The sequence below is a fragment of the Gossypium raimondii genome, chromosome 7 (genome assembly GCF_025698545.1).
Source record: "Gossypium raimondii isolate GPD5lz chromosome 7, ASM2569854v1, whole genome shotgun sequence".
NCBI classification, from domain to species: domain Eukaryota; kingdom Viridiplantae; phylum Streptophyta; class Magnoliopsida; order Malvales; family Malvaceae; genus Gossypium; species Gossypium raimondii.
In genome coordinates this window covers 17,984,064-17,993,200 of record NC_068571.1, presented here as the reverse complement: position 1 = coordinate 17,993,200, position 9,137 = coordinate 17,984,064, and the positions used below count along the sequence as shown (strand labels likewise).

General features: G+C 32.8%; 1 protein-coding gene across 1 annotated transcript; it reads left to right on the top strand.

Annotated features, from left to right (window-relative positions):
* The first annotated feature begins 1,683 nt into the window (after positions 1 to 1,683).
* On the top strand, positions 1,684 to 8,917 carry LOC105800173 (probable tyrosine-protein phosphatase DSP4). Its single transcript, XM_052633188.1, has 5 exons — positions 1,684 to 2,136; positions 2,239 to 2,332; positions 8,039 to 8,091; positions 8,169 to 8,217; positions 8,314 to 8,917. The coding sequence occupies exons 1-5, from the start codon at positions 1,883 to 1,885 to the stop codon at positions 8,497 to 8,499; spliced, it is 636 nt and encodes a 211-aa protein (XP_052489148.1). The 5' UTR covers positions 1,684 to 1,882; the 3' UTR covers positions 8,500 to 8,917.
* Positions 8,918 to 9,137: the final 220 nt, after the last annotated feature.

Below are 9,137 nucleotides of genomic sequence, written 5' to 3'. Positions count from 1 at the left end.
GACATAATTAAAACCCTTATTAATGTTGTTCAGATTATGACATAATTAAAAACTCATATTTATGATGTTCAAATTATGACATAATTAAAGACTCAAACTAAATTAACTAAAGTAACTAAAAATGGATAAACATCCTTATTTTCCAGCAACCAAATTAACAAACTTAAATTAGAACTTCATTTTGCACTTGGACCCCTGGTGCTTGGGCCAATTCCGATGTCGTCGAATTGTATCATGGCTCGCATCATGTCTATAATACGTTATACATTGTTCTATTTTAATAGTTATAATAATTTTATAAAGTGAAGCGGTGTGGGATAAGACAAGCAATTATCATAACCATTTCATATCCACTGTTCAAAAGAAAAAGTTCACCCGCCCCCTCCTCACATCTACTTTAAAAAAAAGTCGCTCCATTTAAAACAAATTAATAAATATATATAAAACTATAATCATAATAAAATAAAACAAAAAATGATACAAATAATTGGTATAATTTTTGTTTTCAGAAATGCGCTTGATTTATAAAAGAAATAAAGTAGTATGGGGAAAGTACGTGGCGCCTAGGTCTCGCAGTTGGAGCACTAACTATTTTATACCCCAAAGCATATTCTTTAGAATGTACGCTTTATTCCCCTCCTCTTCTCTTTCTCTTTCCCATATCATATATTTTATTTTTATTGCCTGCCCATTTCTGAACTTGTGTTTTTCTTTGGTAGCTTAATATATATATTTTTTGGGACTTACTAACTTATATTTATAAAGTTTATTTGTTTGTATATTTATATGATGTTTATGTTAATATTATCATATTATTTTTATAACATATAGCCATTTTTTTTTGTTTTTACTCAAATAGTGGGTGTCAATTTTAATACAAATTCTTAACTTATAATCGAATTAATTAATGTAAATTTCAAGCATAAAACAGAGCAAAAAATCTTGCGGAAAAGACAAATCAACCATAAAACTTTCACAATCAAAACAAATTTGACAGGTTAAACCTCTTTGTTATATTCAAATTTCCTAATCAGATTAAATAATTAAATTAGACAATTTAAATATATTATTTCAATACAAAATTTACCAGCAACAACAATATTTATATTTTTAAGTTAAAAAACAGTATTTATAAACGAAAATTTGTAAACTGAATTTCAAGATTACGTAAATCAATTGCTAACGAGATCTTAGAATTTTAAAGACTTGGTCCGGATTCCAATTGCGATGTCTGATAAAAGTTTTAAATTATGGGTTACTGAATTAATTAAAAAATATTATTTGGTGTATTTCATTTAAGTGGTTTACCTGTTTTAATTAAGTTACTAGTTGTTAAGGTTTTAAAAAAAAATTCTGACAATAAATTTCAAGCGATGATTCAATGATCGGTAATAATAAAAAATCACATAACATCAATTTTAATAATAAATAACTTGAATAAATTTTTAAAATAATTTAATGATAAAATTATAATTTTTTAATTATTTCAACGAAATAAAAATTTACCCGTTTACTCCAAAGTTTTTTTAGTGGAAAATATGTGTTCCTAATCATAAAAGAATAGAAGTTTTAAAGCCCAAAAACCAACCAGTGAGTTCCATGGCGTTCCTGTCCGTCGCTCTCCTTTTTCACTTTTCGTACTCAAGCTTCTCTTTCTACATAAAAGAAATTAAGTATAAATAAATTAAAAGAAATTAAATATAAATAAATTAAAAGAAAAACATTTTGTTGGATTATATAAGGAAACCATGTTCATGTTCATCTCCAATCTCCATCTTCCTTTTAACTCCCTCTCCCTCCACCTTAAACCACCACCTTCCTCTATCCGCACTTTTAACTGTCGCCGCCGCCCCACTCTGAACAAAAACCCACATTTTCATTCATGAAAGAAGACAGTTATAATACCAAACTAAGCCTAAACCAACAGCCAGCTGGTAGCCAACAGATGTGCAGAACCATAGAAGAAGATGCCCTCGCCGTTGACCACCACGTCGACATGTCGTCGTCGACTTCAGATGACCTCAACTTGATTCCTCCTTTGAACTTTGCTATGGTTGACAATGGCATCTTCAGGTCTGGTTTCCCTGATTCTGCCAACTTCTCTTTTCTTCAAACGCTTAAGCTCACCTCCATCATGTAAGACCGAACTTTCTTCTTTTTAACATGCAAATCAATTCTTTTCTACTTTGAGTTAAAAGGGTGTCCTCTTTTCTCACTCCTTTTTTTTTTAAATGCTAGATATCTGTGTCCTGAACCATACCCAGAAGCCAACACTGAGTTTTTAAAGTCCAATGGAATCAAGCTTTTTCAGTTTGGAATTGAAAGTTACAAGGTAACACTTTCTTAAATTTCGCTTTGCAATTTAAGCTTTTGATTGCAAATCTGATGATGGCGTTTGATCAAATCATTCATTTAGGATATATTATATATAATAAATGCATACAAGCTATCATTAATTCATTAGCAAGAAAAGGGAATTCTGGTTCTATATGCTTATGAATGCTTGGGAGTTTGATTTGTACAATTAGGCTTATTTGATATGATACAAATGGTGTCCCTTTCCTTTTCGGGTGTTAAGAGTTAATGATGAGAAATGCATTCGAGAAGGTGCTCAAACGTTTTGCTGTAAATTCCTTGAAAATTATAGTTGGAATATTGGAAAGACCGTTAATTTTTCTTCATTTCCTAAAATTTTAGTTGTTTAATGAGGAAAATATTTGATGATTTTTCATTAAAATTCTGAATTGACTAATTTTTTAGCTATGCATATAGTCATAGATGGTATTAACATGATTTTCTATTAAAATTTTCCAAATCTTGCTTGAGATTCAAATCAAAACATTAGTGATAACTTGTGCATGTATTTTGAGATTGGAATATAGTTTATATATTCATTTGTGAAGAAATTGAACTCTAATGTGAAATTTTCCTGAATGAACCATAATACGAATCATTTTAAAGTCTAGCCTCTTTCTATGAATAAAGTGAGCCTCTAAGAAGTAATAAAGCCTCACGGTTATGTTTCCTCTTTCATGTGAATTTCAATCTCTGAGAAAAGCAATCAGGAAGTAGAAACTGCGCCTTGGTCATGCTTTTGGCGTTCGTGATTTGTTTGAGCATGCAACAGTAGCTATAGCTTGGTGTGAATTTCTTTTTGTTTGTGTGTGTGTGTTTTGGAACATTTGTTTACTAAGCCGCAAGTAAATCCGAGTAAGTAATGGTATACTCCTTTGTGCTTCAATATTTGTAAGATATCAAGTCACTTGTTTTTTGCTTTGCTTGTTATATCGCCTACTACCTTTTTCGCTTTCTTTCAAGTATCTACATCCAACACCAAGGAAAAAAATTGAACATTACTCATATTGGACATGTATCCGTCTTTGACACTCATCTCTAAGTTCGAGCCCTATGTAACTGATACGGGGTTTCGCGCGGACCAAGATCGAGTTGCCAAGTCACGAGAAACTCCTACGAAAACCCTAAACCATTAGATCCAAACGAAACAAAAATTAAAAGATTAGATTTTTGAATTTTCAGATCTGAAATAAAATCCCCAAAACAAGAAAGAATCAAATTGAGAATAGAAATAAGTGTTAATAAGGAATCTTGAAACCCTAGAGGAGATTGCGATTCGCCTAATTGAACACCAAGATAGTTTTCCCAAATTTCGACAATCTGATTTCACCCAAAAGAGTATGGAAGAACCCTAGAAATTGGGGATTTTTTGGTGATTCCTTAAGATAGAAAAAAGGTGAAAACACAATAAAAACAGAAAATAAATTAGATAAAGATTCAAAGACAAGCGTAAATAAAGAAAGAATTGACAGTAAGAAATTAAAAGATAAGTCCTAAGAAGCCTTGAAATCCCGAAAGATCTCACAACTCCCTTCAAACGGCTCTAATCTCCCCTCCAAAGAATATCAATGGCAAGAAAAAGGTTGAAGATGGCTCCCACAATCAAAAAGATTGTTAAAACAACTTCTAAAGAAAACTCAAGAGAAAATCCTTGGAGAACTCAAAGAGAATTTTCACTCAAATCAAATCTGAAATTTTCAATGTAATTGTAATGTAATGTAGGGTGGCTGGCCAAGCCATATAAATAGGCCTTTCAAATGTTTTCCTAATTTTAATATGGAAATTCGGCCAAGGGTCTTTTATTTGGGACTCTTGGACTGAATATAAAAATTTAAACTAAGTAAAATAAATAAATAAATAAATAAATAAAAATAAAACTTTACAACTTGGGCCACTTTGACAATTTGACCTGATTTTCAACTAAGTATGGATGGATTTCTTGATTGGGCTTGAATCTTCTTATTGGGCCTTGCCTCAAGAATTTAGGTTGGGCCTCTGTGACTCGTATCATTCCCCCTTCCTCAAAAGATTCGTCCTCGAATCTGAAAAATCAAATGGGGACAAGTCACCACATTGAAAGATTGACATGTTTTAAAGCATTCAATCCTCTCAAATTGTTTCCACAAACCCCGAATAAATCGCGAGTAATAAATTAAATGGTAAACGTAATCGTCACAAGTAGGTATTTGAAAAGGTTCACACGGTTCACGAGTTGCACAATCATACCATGCATTAATTGACGGACTATAGATTCACTCACACATGCATCATAAAAATTATGAAAACAATAATCTTTTATCAACCATCAAAACAGATAGATCATCAATAAATAAAATAGAGTCAAGCATGTTTCGATCTAAGTGTTTTACAAAATTAAATCATCAACATGATCTTTGTCACTATCCGAGGAGTACAAAGGTGTTTCAAAAGTTTCAAGCATCTTACCTTTATAATGAGAAGAATAAGGGTCGATTTTACCTTTTCCATTTAATACAAACCTTCGCTCATCGGGGGCATAGTGTAGTCGAAACTCCGTTGTTGAGTTAACCTTTGTCAAATGCAACTCAAACTTCATGTATAACCACAGAAACTGTTTAAGGCACGAATATAAATTGAAAACAAATTTGGTAAATTTCGTTACCTTATTCAAAACCAAGTATCAAAACAATAGAAAGTATTTGCACACAATAGATGATGCTTGATTTTCCAACAAAATATACCAAAATAGATTCCAGGTTTAAAAACTTGATTTTGATTAGTCATGCCGAAGTGTAACAAAGATTTCATTAAACCAATCAAGTTAAACCATGAGGGTTTTCGCATACGTACCAACTTACATTCAAAACTTTTTTTATTCACCAAAATAGATTTGCACAAATTCGCAGATTTTACACAAGGCAAATCAAGAGAATAACAACTCACGCTTCCTTTCTTAGTTCGTGGCAATCCTAGAATAAAATCCATGGATAAGTCTACCCATGGTGAAGTAGGAATCGCAAAGGAGTGTAAAGGCCATGAGGCATTACCTTAGATTTTGCTTGTTTACATTTGATGCACTTAGAACATACCTTTTCGACATCCTTCTTCATATGTGGCCAATGGAAGTGTTCTATCCCACGTAAAGGTGGTAAACCTTTAGGGGACTCACTAAAAACATCCACATAATCCTGCAAAAGACATTGAAACACACTAGGCAAATATCCATTAATGTTAGATAGAGATAAATAGTTTTGCCTAAACCTCACAAGGATACAAGGTTGTTTATTGAGTAGGGCTCTCCGCACAACTTTTTTTGTTGTAATCAATTTTTTCTCTCTAGTTTTTCCACTTGCGGATTCACTCACCTTTGGGCCATTTAAATTTTGACTTTTTTCACTACTAGCCTCTTTTCTCTCTGTCTTTTTTATTTTTCCTTTCTCCCTCACCCCCTCACAAAATTTCATCATTTTTAATTGATCTTTATATACATCATTGGGATTTAAAGGAGCAAGAGTGAATTTTCGGCCTTTAAACACAAGAGAGTATCTATTGAGCTTGCCTTGGTGTGTAACATCACGATCAAATTGCCAAGGCCGTCCAAGGAGCAAGTGTGCCACATGCATTGGGACCACATCACACCATACCTCATCCTCGTAATTCCCGAGCTTAAAAGTGATCAAGGACTGTTTTGTAACCTTAACTTCTGAGCATTCATTAAGCCACTGAAGGTGATACGGCTTAGGGTGCTCGATACAAGGTAACTTTAAGGAATCCACCAAATAACGCTAACTACATTTGAACAACTCCCACTATCAATCATAAGTGAACATAAGTTACCTTTTATAAAACACCTAGAATGGAAAATATTGGTCCTTTGGTTATCACAATCGTCTCCCACTTGGATGTTAAAGGTGCGGCGGAGCATCTTATTATTATTATTTTTGGACTACCGCAAAACAAACACTCAACACTCAAAAGAAAAATTAGCAAACCTCACCGTTAATCACTCAAAAGAAAAATTCAAATTCTCAATGAGGTAGAATTCAATCTTGTGAGTTCTTTATCGGAGTTTATATCAACCAATTAGAGAGTGTGAACCAAACTACCAAAGAATCCTAATTTGCACTAGGATGCCAAAACCGACGAGACACCAATTGATTTGTGTTGCACCGAGGAAGGATTGTGCACACGTTTAAATCCTACTAACACAAGAAACAAGAAGGTGTTAGATATTGTAAAGGAGAATAAAAAGCAAACAAATGAAAACCTACAGCTAAGAATCAATAAAATTGTTGAAAACAGAAAACCCGAAAAACTCATGGAGTAACTTGACAACTTCGTTCGAGGTGTTCCCGATCTCTAAAAATCACGAAATTAAATCTGGAATGTCCTTAAATATTGAATTTTTGATCTGGAAATTTTGGGCACCAAATTCAACCCGCTGAATCTCTTTTTTAATTTTTTATTGAATTTCGTCTTTTTTGATTTTTTGACTTTTTTGACTGATTTTTTTGCGGGAATAATTTTTTTATATTCAATCACAGTGCCATAAATATGTATGTAAAATTTCAGATCAATCGGACAACGTTTACCCACCCAAATGAATTTTTTTTGAACAATTTTTCTGGGTAAAACTGCTGTTTGTGCTTTAAATAGAGATCAGTTCATTTAAGTTAAATAGATATGTTCTTGAACATTAAACCTACATATTTGTAAACATGTTCACGAATAATGTTCTTGAATAATAACAATAAATAAACATACATATTGTTTTTTAGTTACAAATAATTAAATATAAATATTAATAATTATATTATAAATAAAATAAATACACAAACAATAATATTATTAATTTATATAATAATTGAATAATAAACAAGTTTTAAATAATCTATTAAAAGAATATAAATGAGCTTATTCATAAACATAAATAAACTGAACAAGCTTTGTTCGTTTAGTAAACGAATTTCAAAATCTTGTTCATTTATTTAGTTTGGTAAACGATCAGAAACTAAACTATTCATTGAACGTTCTATTCATTTACAACTTATGAATCACCATAGTGCTAGAGAATAACTAAAAATATACCAATTTCAATCCTAAAACAAAATAAGATAATCACTCTAGAAAGGTGGTAATTGGTAAAATTATCTACTGCAGCATGAGCTTTACACAATTGTTGGAAAAAGAGTCCGTTTGTATCATCACATCACATGTATCCCCGAGGTTGCTGAAATTGCAATGAAGCTTACTTACTCATAGAAGGTTAAATAAAGTGCAATGCAATGTAGGCTATATTATACTGTGATTGTTTAAAGCGATCGATATCTTCATGTCGTATGGCTTCTAGTTGTGGGTTATATATATATATAACTAGAAGCAGTAAGTAGTGATACTGTGCTACTTTGACTCTTCATTTTTCGTAAGGTATTTGTCTTTGATGCTTTTGTTTGATGCATATCTGGACATGGGTATATAAGGATATGGTCTTTCAAAAACCCTTCAAATATATGGAAAAATACATTACCTGTTTTCAAGTAGCATAGCAGTGATGAACGTAGGATTGTTGGTCTCGACAAAAAGGATTCCGTTTAGTTTCTATCCTTCACCAGTTAAATGTCGAAAAGTTCGGTTCTTGCATGGAACCTACTTTGAAATGATGTATCCAAAGATAGAAATTAACTAATATACACATTTCATCCAGGAGCCATTTGTAAATATTCCAGAGGATACGATTCGTGAAGCTTTAAGACTCGTCTCGGTTAGACTTCATCTCTAGCTATTTTAAACGTGGTTCATTGGTTTCAGGACTTCTAATTTTGCCTTCTCTACTATGCAGATGTTAGGAATCACCCAGTTTTAATTCATTGTAATCGAGGGAAGGTATGTGCATGTTGGTTTTTTTCCAGTGTTTCATACCTAAGTTCGACTGGTCAATACCATCTGAGACTCATGATATTGCTTTGCTTTATTTTCCAGCACCGAACTGGTTGTCTGGTTGGATGCCTGAGGAAGTTGCAAAGATGGTGTTTGTCATCCGTGTTCGACGAGTACCAAAGGTTTGCTGCCACAAAAGCTAGAGTTTCGGATCAGAGGTTTATGGAGTTGTTTGATGTTTCTAGCTTAAAGCATCTGCCAATGTCATTTTCTTGCTTGAAGAAGTAAAAGAAAAAAAATGAAACCCCATGTAATTGAACAGCTTGTGCTTTTCCTGTGGTTTGCAGCGGAGAATGCTCGGTCCTGCATAGGATTAATTAGGAGAAAAGGCGATGAGTTCCGGAATAGCATTTCGTCGGTTAGGGAATTCTTCTGCTTCTTATTATTATTATTCATCATTCTGTTTTCGACACCAATAAAAGGGGTAGCTAGAAGAAGCAATGTCCCACTGCAATGTTGTTTGGTGTTTCGGATCTCCGTTCCGATCTATTTCTTCTGTTCTTTACTTGTTTGCCATGGCGGATGTAACAATTATCAAGTAGCTATTACATCTCCTTGTTTATTTGACAGTTTTTTAGACAAATTGACTGTGAACTTGAATCACCATCATTACAGGTTTCGATTAGTGAAAATTTTACCTGTCCAATATTCGGGTCCCAAAAATCTAATTTATCATTTAAAGTATAATAAAATGATTTTATTTCAGGTTTCTGGATTGGAGTTATAGGTCTTGAAATTTTTGTAATTTAAATATTGAAGTTGTTCATGGATATGCTGCTTCTTCCCTTTTACATTTTGATTGCATGGGTTAGTGATGGTGGATCTCGTTACTCATGTGGCGGTGGCAGCGGTTAAGGTGTTTTAAG

Coding starts and splice junctions, on each gene's coding strand:
- LOC105800173 (XM_052633188.1), top strand. CDS start 1,883: ATGAAAGAAGACAGTTATAATACCAAACTAAGCCTAAACCAACAGCCA. Junction 8,092..8,168: donor CGTGAAGCTTTAAGACTCGT/CTCGGTTAGACT, acceptor CCTTCTCTACTA/TGCAGATGTTAGGAATCACC. Junction 8,218..8,313: donor TTCATTGTAATCGAGGGAAG/GTATGTGCATGT, acceptor TTTATTTTCCAG/CACCGAACTGGTTGTCTGGT.